The 17,443-nt window shown below is 40.1% G+C and overlaps 2 protein-coding genes across 2 annotated transcripts; one reads left to right on the top strand and one right to left on the bottom strand.

Moving 5' to 3' along the window:
* Nucleotides 1–105: 105 nt before the first annotated feature.
* Nucleotides 106–8,618, top strand: parp12a (poly (ADP-ribose) polymerase family, member 12a). The gene is made up of 11 exons (XM_061077362.1): nt 106–532; nt 4,372–4,507; nt 4,619–4,874; nt 4,973–5,119; nt 5,229–5,418; nt 5,523–5,697; nt 5,794–6,026; nt 6,142–6,229; nt 6,705–6,835; nt 7,126–7,277; nt 7,891–8,618. The coding sequence occupies exons 1-11, from the start codon at nt 210–212 to the stop codon at nt 8,145–8,147; spliced, it is 2,088 nt and encodes a 695-aa protein (XP_060933345.1). The 5' UTR covers nt 106–209; the 3' UTR covers nt 8,148–8,618.
* An 8-nt stretch (nt 8,619–8,626) lies between these two features.
* Nucleotides 8,627–16,797, bottom strand: tbxas1 (thromboxane A synthase 1 (platelet)). The gene is made up of 14 exons (XM_061077363.1): nt 16,740–16,797; nt 16,184–16,329; nt 13,774–13,867; nt 13,398–13,450; nt 13,185–13,281; nt 12,951–13,067; nt 12,576–12,664; nt 12,340–12,488; nt 12,101–12,231; nt 11,572–11,904; nt 11,389–11,477; nt 11,117–11,254; nt 10,625–10,787; nt 8,627–10,099 (listed from the first exon to the last, which is right to left on the bottom strand). Exons 2-14 carry the CDS (start codon nt 16,282–16,284, stop codon nt 9,986–9,988), a joined length of 1,668 nt encoding a protein of 555 aa, XP_060933346.1. The 5' UTR covers nt 16,285–16,329; nt 16,740–16,797; the 3' UTR covers nt 8,627–9,985.
* Nucleotides 16,798–17,443: the final 646 nt, after the last annotated feature.

Raw genomic sequence — 17,443 nt, 5'->3', positions numbered from 1 at the left:
GTTGTAGTTTATAGTATATGTTTCTAAATTAAAAAACCTTTGTGTTGGTGGTATTTGTGTTTAAAGGGCACGGATCAGTTTCCCTTTCCTGGTTTCTCCTCTAAGTTTCGTTTTCGTTTCTCTCCGATGTTTAACTCCGGAGCCACGTCCACTTCCTCCTCTGCAGCTCAACAACTCACTTTCCCTGATCGAACAAACCTGTGTCAACGATGACTTCTCCCATTTCTACATTTGTCCTCAAGACCCTGTGCGACCACCTGGGGAGTCTGGACTCGAAGCGGCTGCAGGAGAGGATCGAGAGGACTTTCCCCGGAGTGTCCGAGTCGGTGCTCCGGAGCGTCCTGTTCGACGACGGGAAAATACGCATCCGATCAGGAAGAGAGAGGGCGGCCAGCGGCCAGGTGATCAGTCCGGACAGTCTCCTGGTGGCTAGGACCAGTCTGCGGCTCTGTCACAAGAAACCCGGACAATGTCCCCAGTGCGACGGCCTCCACCTGTGCAGGTACTACGTCTGCGGAGACTGCTCGTTCGGGTGAGTGACCCCCTGCTGTGTTCACTGGATCTAGATCTGCTAGAACACTTGCTTTGTGCATCGCGTCCACTAATCACGCCATCACACAGTAAACATTTAATGTAAATCGATTTAAAGTTGTAAAACGAGCCTTACCTCATCTTGACAGTAGGTGGTGCTATCACTATCACAACTAATAGATCTGTGCACGCTCTTGTTTCTCTTCAGATCTTATAACATTTTCACCTTTGCAACAGTCACATGAAAGACACCAGAGGAATCCATGACCACTGACACTGTGACAGTTCAAGGAATTATGTGCCTAATGAATCATTTGAAGAGTTCGGTGGAGTTGACCCGGCTCAGTTTAAATTCTCTATATCTTTGCTGTGAATGAATTTCATGATTCAATATTTCAGGTATTCCCCAATTAACTTGTTTTTGATCAACACAAATCCTGATTTAAATTTTTCCTTTGTTACCTTTAAAATAATACATTTATATTTATATAAATATATACAACATGGGTAAAAAATGACCCGTATTCATTTCCTGTGTCATTTCATAAGTGTTTCTTTGCTCTACGTTTGAAATAAATGTATTTGTATCATTTAATATTCCAAGTATTCATTAAATAACTTATTACTAATTACCAAAAATCATTATTTTCCTTTTTCCCTTCTTACTTTATAAACAAATGTAAATGTTGTGGTTCTACATCACTTTGCATGAAAACACTTGCTATCACGCATTCCTGTGCACGCCATCACACAGTAAACATTTAATGTAAATCGATTTAAAGTTGAAAAAACGAGCCTTACCTCATCTTGACAGTAGGTGGTGCAATCACTATCACTACAGACTAATAGATCCGTGCACGCTCTTGTTTCTCTTCAGATCTTATAAATCTTTCACCTTTGCAACAGTGACATGAAAGACACCATAGGAATCCATGACCGCTGACATGGAATTATTTGCCTAATGAATCATTTGAAGAGTTGGGTGGAGTTTACCCGGCTTAGTTTGAATTCTCTATATCTTTGCTGTGAATGAATTTCATGATTCAATATTTCAGGTATTCCCAAATTAACTTGCTTTGGATCAACACAAATCCTTATTTTAATTTTTCCTTTGTTACCTTTAAAATAATACATTTATATTAATATATATATATATATATACAACATGGGGCAAAAATGACCTGTATTAATTCTCTGTGTCATTTCATAAGTGTTTCTTTGCTCTATGTTTGAAATAAACATATTTGATCATTTAATATTCTAAGTATTACCCAATTAACTTGTTTTTGATCAACACAAATCCTGATTTGTGTTGATTTTTCCTTTGTTACCTTCAAAATAAATCATTTATATAAAACGTGGGTTAAAAATTGACCCGTATTCATTTCCTGTCATTTCATGTATGAGTGTTTCTTTGCTATATGTTTGAAATAAATATATTTGATCATTTAATATTCTAGGTATTTAAGTAGTCCTTAAATAACTTTTTTTTGATTACCTAAAATGTCCGAAATGACCCAAACAGTACGTATTGATTACGGATAACCTATCATTCATTTAACACAGCTGCTTTTGCACATCTGATGCATGTAAGTCTTATTTTACACACCCAAACACACAGATCCTTCACTCTGACTTACGGTTGAAATGGTAATAAAGATGCTCTATGAAGAGGAGGCAACTCTTGGTCTTGATTCTGAGTCTGAAATCTCTGATGATAAGGACCTGGAGATGTGGGTGTGTCTTGGACCCAGCTCTCCTAAATGAAGAAGGCTCCTTTGATGACATAGGAAAATCAAAGGAGCCTTCTGCAGGAGTTCTTTCAATAATGTGGGAATGGTAAAAAATGCCCAATTAATTCAAAATGGCCGACTTCCTGTTTGCTATGCCCATTTATTAAAACCATCTGAATGTCTTCTGGGGGCAGCCTGTTGTTACTAGGGTTGGGGTGAAAAATCGATTCAGATACAAATCGCGATTCTTGTGAATGACGATTTTAAATCGCCATGCTGCCTCCCAAATCCATTTTTAAAACATATTTATTGGTTTATACGGGGGGTATATGGGGGGAGCAACATCTCCCTAGAGCATGTTGACCAGCTCTTGTTTTTGCACAAGAATCTAAACATACCCAATCACTAGCTTTGCATCGCCTACATGCAAACAACAATAGCCTACTTTTTGTTTATTTCAAAGTTTATATTTTAAGTAAACTTTTATTCATTCTATTTAATTTACCTTTTATTTATTGTTTAAAAGTAGCCTAAGTGGCATACATTTCTTAATCTGTCAGTTTGTGTGCAGTTGACAGGGGCTACACAATAATAGGGCACATTTTTATTTATTTTCTCTATTGGCTGCCCGGCAGTCATTAAGTTAATGTTAATATTTGAAATAGAACTGGTAAAGCTCTAAGTGAATTTGACTGTGTTGTATTTGAAGGAATGATTCAACATTTTTCCATGGTCCAGTATTTAAAAAAAAAAAATAACCAAAAGAAATCCCAGGAAATCGTAATATCGAATCGCAATACTTGCAGAATCGCAATACCCACAGAAATCGCAATACATATCGTATCGCCACCTAAGTATCGTGATAGTATCGTATCGGGAGGTCCCTGCCGATTCCCGTCCCTAGTTGTTAAGGCTCTTATATACTACTACGTGTCCGTTTCTCGGAGAGGTCTCAGCGGGAGACAAAGAGTCTTTTTGATTTTTACTTCTCCGTCAGTCTACGTCCGGAAAAAATTCACCGCCAAACCCATAGGTGGCGCAACGGAAGACGAGCTCAGAGAAGCCTACCCCATTTGGGAAGAAGAAGTCCACGTGTCTCTGTTGACATGTTAGCTTGCGTCCCACACACTGAACCATGGCAACTAACAGAACTAAATAAAGTGACACCCAGCGGGTCAAGATGCTGATGTTATAGTTTCTTAGCGCAGCGGTTCTCCGGTCTTGTTTCCGAACTGTGTTGCTGATTCCACAGCTTGAATCTGCTTGAGGCTACATGTAGCTAGAAGCTACACGGACCTAGCTCCCCCCCAGCTTCCACACACAGTCAGCAGGACTCCCGACACTAACTACTACTATCCAGTGTTTGCTTCTAACCTGACGGTATTATAGAAACAGTGTCATGATAGAAGTGGAATTAAAGTCGTGACGGCGGGTTCTTGCACTGTTACCACCGCAGTTAGCATGGTGGCTAGCCTAGCCCGCTAGCCTAGCCTGCTAGCGCCGTTTTGAAAGCTCGTTATAACCATATGTGACCGTGCACACATGCCCTCAGTGCTCTAACGAGCCACCGTCAGCCGGACAACTCCGCTGGCTTAACACACACGTCACATTAATCGTAGAATCATAGTTGTGTTCGTGTTTGTTGCTACATGTAAACAGGAAGTTTGAGGTCCGGAAATACGGAAATGACGTCATACGGAAATGATGTCGTTTGCGGACGAATCACAGCCAAGAGCGGTCCGTCGGGTCTCCAACATGAAGACGGATAGTTAGAAAAATCAGACGTGTACGAAAAGCTGTCCGACGCCCTCGGAGTGGACGTTTCACGACGGATAGGGCGGTCTTATCTGTCCGTAATAGAAAAAACGGAGAGGCATAAATTGGCCTTTACACACATGTAGTTTGAGGGAGATTGAACAAACTATGCTGAAGTTGCAGCAAATGCAACACGTTGAAATTTGACGCCACTCAACTAACATGGTGTTCAACAAAAACTCAGTTTCCATATGACTTCACCATCAATGTCTTGAGGCCCTTCTGACAAAGTTACACTTTAATTTAGCCAAAAAACTTATTTTTTTAATCATTTTGTCTTTTTATTTTTCAGACTCAAGTGTAAAAATAACCACAGTCTGGCAACTCCTTATAATGCAGAGATTTTAAAGAGATTTGATCTTCAAGACTTTACGGAAAAACAGCTGTTCCAGCTGCTGCTGCAGAATGATCCCTTCCTGCTTCCTGAGGTAGGTTTCACCAGCAGCAGTGGCAGCTCCAGGTGCAAATTCAGAGTCCAGTTGCTGTTGTGTAGAAAACAACACACATTTCTGAATGAAATCCTTTTTATACCCGTGTAGATATGCCCCCATTACAACAAAGGCAACGGTGAGCATGGCACCTGCAGGTTCAGCACCTCCTGCACCAAGCTTCACGTCTGCCAGCACTTCATCCAGGGCGACTGCAAGTTCGGCTCCTCGTGTAAGAGAATCCATAACATCGATGCCAAAGGAATGAAGATTTTGAGCCGCTTCAGTAAGGAGACGATTAACAACCTACATGAGATCTACAGAAATAAATGCATCATCACGGGTCACTCTGCTGCTCCTGTCCCAGGTAAGGGATTATTTACTACTTGTGAAAATGTCTTAATTTCAGGTTTTTTTCCTCAATCATCTAATAAAAGTCATATATCGTATATGTGTCTCCATCAGTGCAACCAGTGGTGTGTACCCCCCCTCAGCTGCCTTCCCACAGCGCCTCTGGACCCCCCGCTGGTTCTGCTTGTCAATCTAAACCCACGACTGATGCTGAGAGGAATGAAATCTGCCTCTTCTTCTTCAAACACTGCAGCTTTAAAGGTAAGAATAACACAGGTCACATCTCCAGTGCAGTAACTTAGGAAAAAATAGCCGTATCTCTGTCACAGGTTAAATTGGTGGCTTTGTATCCTTGTGTTTTCTTCCCCAGAGAAGTGTGTTCGTGTCCATTGGCACTTGCCGTACAAATGGCAGGTTTTAGACGGCGATGGCGTGACCTGGAAGGATTTGCCTGATATGGAGGAGATCGAGAAAGCCTACTGTGACCCGGGACATGATACAAGCTGCACGTCTCCAGAATTGACCAGCTCAGGGATTTTCAATTTCCTTGGATTTCGAAGGTGCATGAATGGGAAAAAAAAACCTTTTAGTTTCTGAGAGGAACATACATTTTAATTCTATGATTTGTATAATCTGTGAATTACTGTACTTTGCCCGCTTTCAGCGCTTTGCCAGCTGTTGTGAAGGGAGTTGACTTTGTGGAGATGAAATATGGAGGCTCTCCAGTTCGTCGACTGTCCACTTCCTCCTCTGTGGCAAAGCCCCCTCACTTCATTCTCACGACCCAGTGGCTTTGGTCCTGGAAGGATGAACAGGGGATATGGCTGGAGTACGGACAGGTGAGTCCGATTTCTACAAACAACGTACCTCAGGGTATTTGCTTTTCCCACATTTCATTAATGGAAATTACTGTTCTCTTGATGTGTTGTCTTTAGGGTGACCAGCAAGCTTCTGTCACTTCGGAAACACTGGAGAACTTGTACCTGGCAGACCAGGGAGACACAGAGATCCCTTTTGGTGCCGGCAATCAGAAGTATGTTCTCCACTTCAAACCTGAACCGGGGAAGCCACCGATGTATCAAGAGAACTTAAAATACAAAACTAAGAGAGAGGTCAGACGGAGGCCTTGCTTCGTGTCTGCACAAGATGTGAAGGTGAAGCTGGAGAGGTACCGTATTATCTTTTAAACCTTTTACAGCAATTCTAACACTTCTCTTTTTGATGTCTCAAGTGACATCATCGGTCAGAGAGGTTTTAAACTGTGTGTGTGTTTCCTTTTGTAGAGTTTCATCACAGAGCTCCAGCTCCTCCATGGCCGAAAGTGTCCCATCCTACTGGGACATGAAATTCCTGCCCGACTTTGGATTCAAGGTATCTTTACAGCATTTATTATCTGGCTTTATTTTTATGAAACGATATCTCCAGAACACAGTGAAGGAATCCTTTAACATTTGATGCAAGACTAAACTTGGAGTCAAGGATTAATCAGGTTAATTTTGGTAGCCAAAGGTCTTGAGGGATTAACCGATTCGATTTCAGTGGTCAAAGGTCAAAGTGGCCTCAGAAAAAATGTGTTTGGACTCTTAAATGTGACATTTGAAGAATGCTTGAGGGAATTTCTTCAACTTATGATCAATTGTCACTTGGACTCAAGGATAAAGCGATAACGTTTCAGCGATCAAATATCACAGTGCTATTATGTGAATCTGCGGTAATTTCCAGTTATTTCTTCTAACATGTTGAGACAGGCGTTGATCAGTAAAGTTCTAGTTTTTACGGTGTTCTGTCTCTTAATAATGATTGACTATTAACTTTATTAATGACTTGTTTATCTGTTGTCTTTCAGCACGTACTTCTCACCAACTCTGCAAAGGACTACACTATGATTGAGAAGTTATTTAAGCGCACTATGCCTCTGAGTAGAATTAACAGCATCAACAGGATCCAGAACCCTTCACTGTGGAAAGTCTTTCAATGGTAAACAACCGCTTTTTGGATTATTAAAAAAGAAAATAGCCTAAATGAGAAGTGTCTGTTAAACCCACTCTGTTGAAAACCAGGTTATAAACTCAGCCTGCAGGAAAATCTGAACTTCTTGAGTTAACATGTTACACCTTATGTGTATAGAAATAACACATTATTCACAAGGGTAAAGTACTGCACTCATTCTTGACTGTTAAACACTATACAGATGTCAGTCATATGCAAAAACGAATCATTACATGGACTTTTTGTTTGTTTGTTTGTTTGTTTGTTTGCGTGTTCAGGCAGAAACAGCAGATGACGGCGAGAAATGGAGGGAAACCTGTGAATCAGCAGTATTTGTTCCATGGCACTGATGCCTCCCTGGTTCAGGCCATCTCTGAGCAAAACTTTGACTGGAGGATGTGTGGCGTCCATGGCGTGGCCTACGGCAAAGGTAGAGTACGACGGCCTCATCAGCTGTTCCAGTATTCGGACAATAATGGCATTTTATAGAGCTTATACCTCTGCCAAGCCTCAATAGTCTCTTTAAATTCAATCAAATCACACCTAATTGCACACACTTACAGATATCAGTCCCCCGAATAAGCCAGATTTTTGTTCATCAATATCCATGATTTACTCCCTGAGTAATAAGCACAATCTCACAATATCAATGAAGCTGAAAAATCATTCCTGGATCTTCACCAACATTTAATGGGTTCTTCCTTGGGACATTCCCCTCCACTCCTCGAAAGGTCTTGGAAATCAGTTGGGTAGTTTTGCATAATCCTGTTTACTATTAATTAAACAAACGCAGATGACAACATAACCTCCTTGGCAGGTAATAACTACAATTCAAAGTATCCAATATTCAATCACCATAGAAAAGTATTTTCCTTGGTATTAACATGCTGTGTTTTGGTGTAGAGCAGTAAACTGTGTTATTCCAAGTTGTTTAGATTTTGAGGACTGTAAAAAGCAGCACACTTTACAAAAGCAGTTAGAAAAGAGCCCATCACCTTTTCCTATGTACACTGTCCATACTAACATTTTTGCTCATTTATCAGGGAGCTACTTTGCCAGAGATGCGTGCTACTCAGACAAATATGCCCGCACCAAAAGCAGCCGGAACAAGATCATGTTTGTGGCTCTGGTCCTGGTGGGGGAGTACACCCAGGGATCGAGCAGCTATGTCCGGCCGCCACCAAAAAGAGACGGCAGAACCCTCTATGACAGCTGTGTTGACAACGTGAGCAACTCCAGCATCTACGTAGTCTTTGAGAAACAGCAGATTTATCCAGAGTATGTTATTGACTACTTATAAACCATAATGCTGTTGTTTCCCCACACTGAAAGGTCTGATCAGAGTGAAAAAAAAACAAAAAAAAACATACTTATGTGATCATCTTCTTTGTTTCGAACAATAGCAGCTAGTGGCTTTGTTGGTGTAGGAAGAAGTAGTTAAGGTTAGTGCTGACTCCTGAATTCTGAAATTCACTTAGGTAAAGGTAAGTTTGGTTTGATATGTAAGTCTATACACTCATATTTTTTATTTACCTCTAAAATGAAGCAAAGCAGAAGTGTTGAAGAACTGATGATATACATGTATTCATAGTTAGACAGAATGTGTACAACAACGCTTTAGTCACTACAGTTAATACTTATGGTTGGGGGTATCTATTATTTTGTTGTTAGTTTGGTAAGTACAACTTCCAGAGGTTAGAGTTCAATTCAAGATATGGAATGAAATTCACTGATGGTTATAGTTATGCAATAAACACATTGTAAAAAGGCATTCATGTATTCTTTGTCATTATTTTAAAACCTTTATTTTCCCAGTGCAGCCAATAAAATGGAATCTCCTCATTATCTTAGAATATTGAATTACACACAAGTGGAATTTAACCCATTTTACATGTAACTAGCAGTCCTGTCTTTATTCACCTTTTCCCTCTTTAGTCACTGAACTACACACATGGTGAATAATCATCAGAAAACTTATTGCATTTATACAATACTAAAATGGATTAATGACTCCAATAAAAATTCATGAACTCAGACTCACTCCCAACACATTGGTTAAAATTCAACAGAGCAGCTGTTGAGACAAAAAAATAAATCACATCAAAAAAGAGGAAACTGATTTTCAAAAAAATCATAATGCCACAGTGCAAACTTATGGAGTATTGGGGTTATATTTAAGATTGAAAATGATGAGATTTCAAGAATGAGATCATAATATTACAACAATTAAGTTGTAATTTTATGAGAAAATTCTAAATTCAAACCCTATATTAAGTTTTTTCCCTTTTTTTGTGGAAATAACCAGCGACCAACAGAAAGGTCAAGAGGTCTACGTGGTTCTTTAGAACCAATATTTCTGTTATTTGTGAAATCTACTTAAAGAATTAAAAGTGCAACTTTATTCTCCCAATATTATGATCTCCTTCTCGAAATCTCCGGTTTTCTTCCCTTTAAGTGACCCTGATACTCCGTCGTACAAACCTGCCACCACCTGCTAATGGTGAAATAAAAACTACTCTTCAGTAGCGACAACTCTCGACTATATTTGTTTAATTTCAATAATTGCAGTAACTTATATTTGGTGGTATGGCTCTGTGAGCAGCAGCTAAAAGACCCCGGCATAGAACAGGCGTCAATGACAACACGTGACATTGTGAGGTCAGATTCAGTATGAAAAGGAGGTGGTGGTGGTGGCTTGTAATGGAGGTAGAAAGAGTAGGCCACTAAAGCAGCTTAAAAAGAGAACTCAACTTCTCATGAATTGAATCACCAAAATAAATTGACAGTGCAGTTACAGCCTCTTCAAAATAAAAAGACTCGGAAAAATACTCAGTAATGCTGGTTCCTCTTTCATTAGAGCATAATTATTTTCCTTTTTTCACTCCTATGTCTTTGTTCACACGCCCTCCTGCTCCTTCTGTGATCTGTGGGTTAGGGTTATCACGACAGCAAAGCAATGCTCATCTTAGGCCCACTCTCTGGCTCCCGCCTCAGTGAAAAGGCACGAGATGAGCGCAACGATTGAGGTATACATGGTACTTAAATTTACGATATAAAGTTCAAAAGTAATGCAGAAAAGTTTTACAACATGGACCTATTGGATGATTTCCACCAGCCAAGAAGATGAACAGTGGGTTTCTAATCATCTGGTGTTGAATTCAATCGAACTCCTCCCGAGTTTCTCTTTGTGATTTTCACAAATATGCCATGTTTGGGTCCTAACGTGCTTAATGACTTCAACTCGAGAGGAACCTACACAGAGGAAAGAAGAAAATACCACATGTAAGAGTTTTTCCATAGAGATTCATGTTGTACTGTGGATGTAGGGTAAACTACACTAATCATACATTTCTAATAAAAACAATTAATAACTAATAACAGTATTTTACATCAGCACAATTAATTAGCTAGGCGTGGAAACAGCAGTGTGTGTGCACCCTGTCTGTGTAGACAGAGGTTTGTCTTGTTGGGTTGGTTTTTCACGACAGCTTTGCTACTGTAGATGCACTTTGACTGTACAAACAAAATATGCTTTGATATTCTCCTTTTTATGATACTGATATACATATCAGTGTTTGTAGGATGATGGGATATTGACAGATGCAAATACAGACACAATCTATATATATCATTAAACATGTATTAGCTGTCAGACTGCATCTCTGCAGGTTGGTTTCTGTTTCCATCTCAGCAGATTCCTCCAATAGATTGCAAATGACTCCTTTCTAAACCTGAAAATCACTTTGACTAGATGGTCGTCTGAAGTGTCCGACCCACCTTTGTCTCAGTGCAGGCCACGATGTTGAATTTGTGAAACAGATGAACTAAAGCCATTTTGATCTCCAGCTGAGCGAGCTTCATGCCAACACAGTTTCGGGGACCGGCCCCGAACGGCAGGTAAACAAATGGATGTCGATTGGCCTTGGCCTCTGGGGTGAATCTGGAGAGAAACAAAAACATAATTTTTTCCCGAAAATATAATAGTCTCAATAGTTTGAATTAATATGGTGAACCAGTTGGAACAATATTGTCAACATTTATTTATAATTATATCATATTTTTCAGCAGCATTTAAAGATGATTCCAATGAATTGCTAAACTCAGATCGATGTGGATATATAATTTATTTTGACAGTCATGGTTTTCATGTTAATCCACCAGTATCTGATCATATTGACAAATCGGGAGGATCCATTTCCCAAAATGTTTGCTGTTACCGAGCTGAAATTAGGTTTATAGTTGGCCCTTACTACTCCAGCAGCCTCCTACCTCTCAGGGATGAACTTCTCGGGCTCTGGCCAATGCTCCGGGTCGTGATGGAGGAAGCCTGCTGGGATCTCCAGCGATGCTCCTTTAGGGAGAAGCTGTCCATTCACCACACAGTCCTCGTCGATGTCTCGTGCAAACCTTTGTGGGACAGAATGCAACGGAAAATAACGACTCTGCAGTATTTCCAGACCTAAAATACTTTTTTCTTCTTTATATGTGATGGCCATTGTGGTCTTGGTCCATGTAATCATATATACATGCATAAATCTTACCTGAATGCAGGAGGGTAGATGCGCAGTGATTCACATACAACCATGTCCAAATACTTCAGCTCCTGGACATTACTGTAATCTGGTGACTCCTACAGGTAGCACAAGATAAAACCCATCACTGTCTTCTGTCATAACTAAATGAAGCAAAGAAGATCAGATTAAACAATGGGTGAATACACTCACATGTCTCGTGAAGAACTCGTCCACCTCGTCCTGAACTTTGTGTTGACATTCGGGGTTGGTGGCCAGCAGGTAGCAGGTGAAGCCCAGGGTGTTGCTGCTGGTTTCGTAGCCGGCCAGGAGGAAGACAAAAGCCTGACCCACAATCTCATCCTCAGTGATCATCTTTTTCTGAGGAGCCCTGCTGTGGGCCTCCTGAGCCGAGGCCGATGGCTGCGCTGTCTGGTTCCTGGGATTGAGCTCATCATTGTGGTTCAGTGTATCGAAGTTCTCCAAGGACACAGCGTCTTTGCTGGTTCGAGCATCCAACATCAGCTGGAGGAAGTCTCGACGTCTCTACAAGAAAATTAAAGGATCGACGGATTTATTCAAAAAACTATGTATCAGAAAAAATAACTTGGAAGGAGATGCAGATGAGAGATTCAATAAATTCAAACAAATCCTCAAAGATGAAAAGGAAAACGTGGGAATGCTATTGAGGTCAGTTCACTCAAGTTGCATTTTAAGATAAATAAATGTCCAAAAGATTCACCTGTGCAGGAGGCTGCTCCTCCCTCTGCGTGATGATCTTCTTGATACAGTTGACAAAGAACCCGTTCATCCTGGCAAGTCGTTTGTTGGGGATGATTTTCACCAGAGGAGCCGCGAGGAAAGGAAACATAACTGGACACACAAACCACATTTATTTGTTTGACCCTACCTGGCTCAATGTACAAAATATACATAATATAATAAATAAATAATATTAAAACATCAGTACATTGGACTCACTGAAAAATAGTGTGATGGGCCTGAAGAAAGAGAAGGCGAAGAACATCTGAGCGTGACGGACAAATGGGTCATCTGGGTTTTTCTGAGAATCCACCTGGGTTCCAAACGCCACACTGGCGATAACATCCATGGTGAAGCAGCCAAAACATCTGTGAAACAGACAAGTATAAAAACATGAGGCAGGACAGAAGGCGACACCTTCCTTTGTTTATTGTTTTATTATTTCCTTTCGTTACTTGTGGATGTCAAAGGCCTCTCCTGACTCAGCGTAAACATTCAGGTTGTTCATCAGAATGTCGGTGACTGTGTTGATGAGTGGACCCATCTAAAAGAAAAAGGACAAAACTTACTGGGAGTGGAATCTGTTTTGTCAATATCACTCAAGTCCAGTATTGATCCATAAACACCACAAAAAAAATGAAAGGCGGCTCTAGAAACAAAGCTCACACAGACACACTACACAAACACCATTGAAATATTTGGTACCAAACCATGAGAGTTACAAGTTTACCTCCTCCACCTTCTCTCTGTGTCCTCACTTCCAAGGTCTTTGAAACACATACCAGCTCATTCTAACTTGTGCCAAAATAATCCAGGTCTGCTAATCTCACCTCCTTCATCTTGGCAGCGCTGAAGGACGGGGTCAGGATGCTCCGCACTCTCTTCCAGTGCTCGTTCCTCAGCATGAGCAGGCAGTCGGCCATGGGCTTGGTGGCATAGCGAATAGTCTGTACAGAAGAACCGATTGAGTACAGATACAAACTAATGTTATCATTAACCCATCACTAGTAAACACATAATATACAGTATATGTTTTGCTTTGGTTAAGTTAGTTGTGTTCTCACCATTCTGTTTGGGAAAGTGCTGAAGTCTCTGACCATCACTTGTCTGAGCATGTCAGGATCTGCGACCACCACCACCGGTCTGCGTCCCAAGTAGTAGCTGATAGACACCAAGGAGGATCTCATTCAAATCAAATCATCTTAATGCTGCTACTTGATTTCAGGGTTACATCTCATAATGTGGAAAATTGTTCAGACAATAATTATTTTATTTACCCACAAACTCTGCCATTTTTCCTTATGAGATCAGCGACTGGGCCAAAAAACCCCTGAACAGAAGATTGAGGAACAATGTTAACTAATGTAATTTACAGAAAAATCAACAGTGTGACAACTAATCAGCCTCACAACTCTTTCACAAACTTAAAAGGGGGGGGCACTGAGACTCCCCTGTTAACCTTGACCAAAACTAAAAGCCACAGAGGGGAGTTAAGCCAATGAAGGGAGGCATCAGTGCCTCTCTCGCTGTGGGAGGTGGTTAATGGGTTAGACATTGATTCAGAGAGGGAGAGGGGGCTCATAATCCAAACAACAGGTTAAAGATAAAGAAAAGGTGAAGGGACACTAGGGGTAATTCATCGCAACGTCTTACCTCGCGAAACATAAATATGTTGCCCAAGAAAGGTAATGGCTTCGGATGTTTGATGCCACATCGAGAAAGGACTGAATACGGGTAATAGGAATACCTAGAAGAAAGAGCACAGAGCTGTGTTGATGAGTGATGAATGAATAGAATCAAATATTCTGCTTGCTTCTTAATTAGAGTTATTTGGGACCTTTTGAAAGGATAGTTCACAGAAATGTTTTTATTCCCTCATTATCTACTCCCCACTATGCGGATGGCGGTGATGGGTGAAGAGTCCACAAAACAGTTTTGGAGTTTCGGGGTAACCAGGGGGGTAAAACAGGGTGTAAATGACACAGTTTTTAGTCAAATTTAAATGTCAGGGCGTACAGACACTTGGATGACACCACAGGAGCAGTGTGGACGCATTTAATGTTTCTTCCTGATGTTTTTTGTTTTGTTTTGAGAATCGGTCAACATGTACTTCATTCTTGCTGGATTTAGCTGCAACACTGTTAACCCCGGAAACTCCAAAAGTGTTTTGTGGACTCTTAACCCACCACCTCCATCGGCACAGTGCCGAGCAGATAATGTGTGAATTTGAACTTTAACCATGATTTATCCCTTTAACTCAACTGATGAGTGTGTGCATCAGTTGACTGGGACAGAGAAGAAAAGTATTCTTCTGACTTGGAAGTCTACTTATCCACCCTGCTTTACACACTGGCTTAACGAGATGTTCTCTGTTATTCAAATGGGAAAAAACTGCGTCACCACAAAGGCAACACACAGAAAAGGTTTGAGAGAACACGGGGACCTGCTTTAGATCTTTAACTCCACAGCAACTCTGACCTACCTGGCAACATAAGTTGATGTAGTATATTACTCTGTTCACTTATTCATGTTACTTGGCCCTATCTCTGAGATAGGGCCATTGTGAGAACATTCCTGAAAGACCATATATGTAATTAAGTTATCTATCTGGCAGGTTGTTTTTATTTTGTTGTTGTTTGTTTTTGGTATGTGTTTTTACCCTTTTTTTTTTGTTTTTGTTTGTGAATTTGTATTATGTCTTGTGTTGAGATATCTATGTTTTGTTCTTTATCTTATGATTATATTTTACATATATCCTGGGAATAAATATTAGCTGTATAGTCTATAGAATCAATAATACTACAACTGTTTCTTTTAATTGGAATGATGTATATCTTTTTGACTCAGACGCAGGGTCAGACACAGAGCACAACCACAGGCAGAGCAGACTTAGCAACCGACTGTAACCATGCACATGAGAGAGGGCGTCTCAGAATGAATACAATGAAGTACTTCATGAAATATTGTGAGAAAAAGGTATGTAAGGTAAGTATTGTTCTTATACAATAAACTTATTACTGTGAATCTTTTGAACATTGAACTTGTCTAAATGATTAACCTTTCCCACTTGAACCTCGAATCTACGAACACGCTGTCTGGTCCAGATGGGACCGGGCTCAACACTTGTCAACCCTTTGTTATGTATCTGAAAATTGTAAAAAAAAGTCTTAAAAGATAAAAAAGAGAAGTAGAGTTTCATAACAAATAGTGGTGGGGGAAAAAATCAATTCTGTTCAGTATCGCGATATTTTGCGCCCGCAATTATATCGATACTGTAGCACAAAGTATTGCAATATTGAATTTTTTTTTTTTTTTTTTAATACTTTATTTACAATTATATATGTAACAGCCCCTGACTGGCAAAGCATGGCGAGGAGAGTTTCAGAGTTTAAAAGTTACCTAGTGTGTATGCGGAAAGGATGTTCTCCACTGCAAGAGATATAGTAACGGACCAGAGGAACTTTAACATATGAACATGTTGACCAACTCCTTTTTCTGAACAAAAATGCCAATATTCCCAGATGAATTTAACATTTTGGGTCATGACCTTGCAGCCAACTGGACTGGACTCTAGTAGTACACATTTGTTTATTTTTCTCAATTTGATTGAAGCTCTAGGTTATTCTTATTTATATGATTATTCTCAGGTTTATGTTACTCTATTATGTCTGCTTTATGTTACTGTATTGTATTTTAATAATTGTAAGTTATGTGCTGGGAGCTCAGCGTTCATGTGAGAGGTCTCCTATTCAGAAAATAATTACAAAGGTCCTGTGTCCTGAATGTTCAAGGACAAAGTTTTTGCACTTCAGTTAATGTGTAGAAGACAATGTTGTTCACAGAATTAAATGTGACATTTGAAGTGAGTTGAGCAGTCTTATTTTCCTCTTTTTTTGTAATGCCTTTGAATAATATGGGGGATATGAATCGCAATATATCGCAGAATCGAATCGCAATACTTGCAGTATCGCAATATATCGCAGAATCGCAATACTATTGAATCGTCACATTTTTACCAATTCCCACCCCTAATAACAAATCAGATGCTGAAGTATTTACTCACCAGTACAGAAGCCCTAGAAAGACGAGGAAGAGGCTGAGTGTCAGAGACAGTCCCCCGGCCTCAGGGAGGAACACCTTCAGAAAGTCAGCTGCAGCCTCCATGATGGAAAACACACAACTACACAACTTCCAGCTCCAGATTAAAGACTGAGGAGAAAAGAAGAGAAGACAGACTGATGTTTCCTGATGCTAATGACCTCTATACACCCAGGCTGTGGGAACCACGTGACTGCCCCTGTCTGTGTTGACAGAGACCTGAGGGAAACTGGTCTCCATTACACATTAGTGTGTTGGTTTCCATGGGAACAGGTCAATGATTTATGTGAAGCTCTGATTGTGTTCAACCTTTCCCTTGTATTTGTAAGCAGAGGAGTTCATGTCCTGTGTGTTTTCTTCACGTAAACACAATGCAGTGTTTACGTGACAAGCTAGGCTAGTAGGGAAGCTAACAACAACGTAGCATGTGCGTCATTCACGTTTTCATTCACGATGTCAGCGCTGTCCTCTAATACAGAAAAACTTTATTTACTGTTAATGTAAAAAAAAAACACACTCACCTCATCGCTGGTTACGTGTGTTATAACTGTTGTTGTGCTGTCTTCCTCTTTTTGTGCATTTACTCCTGACTCAACAGAAACCTTAGCTGCTCACTGCCCCCTAGCGCACCGGAGGATACAACAGCCCACAACGACCCTCCCCCAGTTTGTGAGCTAAATTGACCAGACAATTTACAATAAAACTTAGGTGAAGTGAGTCTTATTTTATCATATTAGTTTGTTCAATAAACAGAACAAGATATATCTACATCAGTGCCCTGCAGAGCAAGAGAAGCTCCTGTCTAGCCAGAAAACTCAACAGAAAAAGTTTATGTTTACTTTAAAAAGTTCACAAAATCAGTACAAAGGTAAAAAACTATATTTATAGTTTACATATCTGCTTGTGTGTGTTTGTATGTGTGTGTGTGTGTATGTGTAGGCATACCGATATTTAAGATTATTGTTTATTATGTAGACTTATGGCTGTTTTTACTTAATATTTTACTTAATGTTGATATTTAACACAACAGCAAATCATTTCTTCTTCTTCTTCTTCTTCTTCTTCTTCTTCTTCTTCTTCTTCTTCTTCTTCTTCTTCTTCTTCTTCTTCTTCTTCTTCTTCTTCTTCTTCTTCTTCTTCTTCTTCTTATATTTTTAGGGTGATGAGTTGGATGTGATGGTCCAATGCGTGACGGATGTTTTTTGTCTTGTTAACCTCAATACTT

This window comes from Limanda limanda, chromosome 8, assembly GCF_963576545.1.
Source record: "Limanda limanda chromosome 8, fLimLim1.1, whole genome shotgun sequence".
Classification (NCBI taxonomy): domain Eukaryota; kingdom Metazoa; phylum Chordata; class Actinopteri; order Pleuronectiformes; family Pleuronectidae; genus Limanda; species Limanda limanda.
This window is presented reverse-complemented; position numbering and strand designations above follow the sequence as displayed.

What these genes read in the sequence shown, in the direction of transcription:
- tbxas1 (XM_061077363.1), bottom strand. Translation starts at nt 16,284, where the DNA reads ATGGAGGCTGCAGCTGACTTTCTGAAGGTGTTCCTCCCTGAGGCCGGG. An exon ending in GCGCTGCCAAGATGAAGGAG is followed by an intron (nt 12,665 to 12,950) that starts GTGAGATTAGCA and finishes TTTTTCTTTTAG; the next exon opens with ATGGGTCCACTCATCAACAC. An exon ending in GCCCATCACACTATTTTTCA is followed by an intron (nt 12,232 to 12,339) that starts GTGAGTCCAATG and finishes TTGTGTGTCCAG; the next exon opens with TTATGTTTCCTTTCCTCGCG.
- parp12a (XM_061077362.1), top strand. Translation starts at nt 210, where the DNA reads ATGACTTCTCCCATTTCTACATTTGTCCTCAAGACCCTGTGCGACCAC. An exon ending in TGCGGAGACTGCTCGTTCGG is followed by an intron (nt 533 to 4,371) that starts GTGAGTGACCCC and finishes TTTATTTTTCAG; the next exon opens with ACTCAAGTGTAAAAATAACC. An exon ending in ATCCCTTCCTGCTTCCTGAG is followed by an intron (nt 4,508 to 4,618) that starts GTAGGTTTCACC and finishes ATACCCGTGTAG; the next exon opens with ATATGCCCCCATTACAACAA.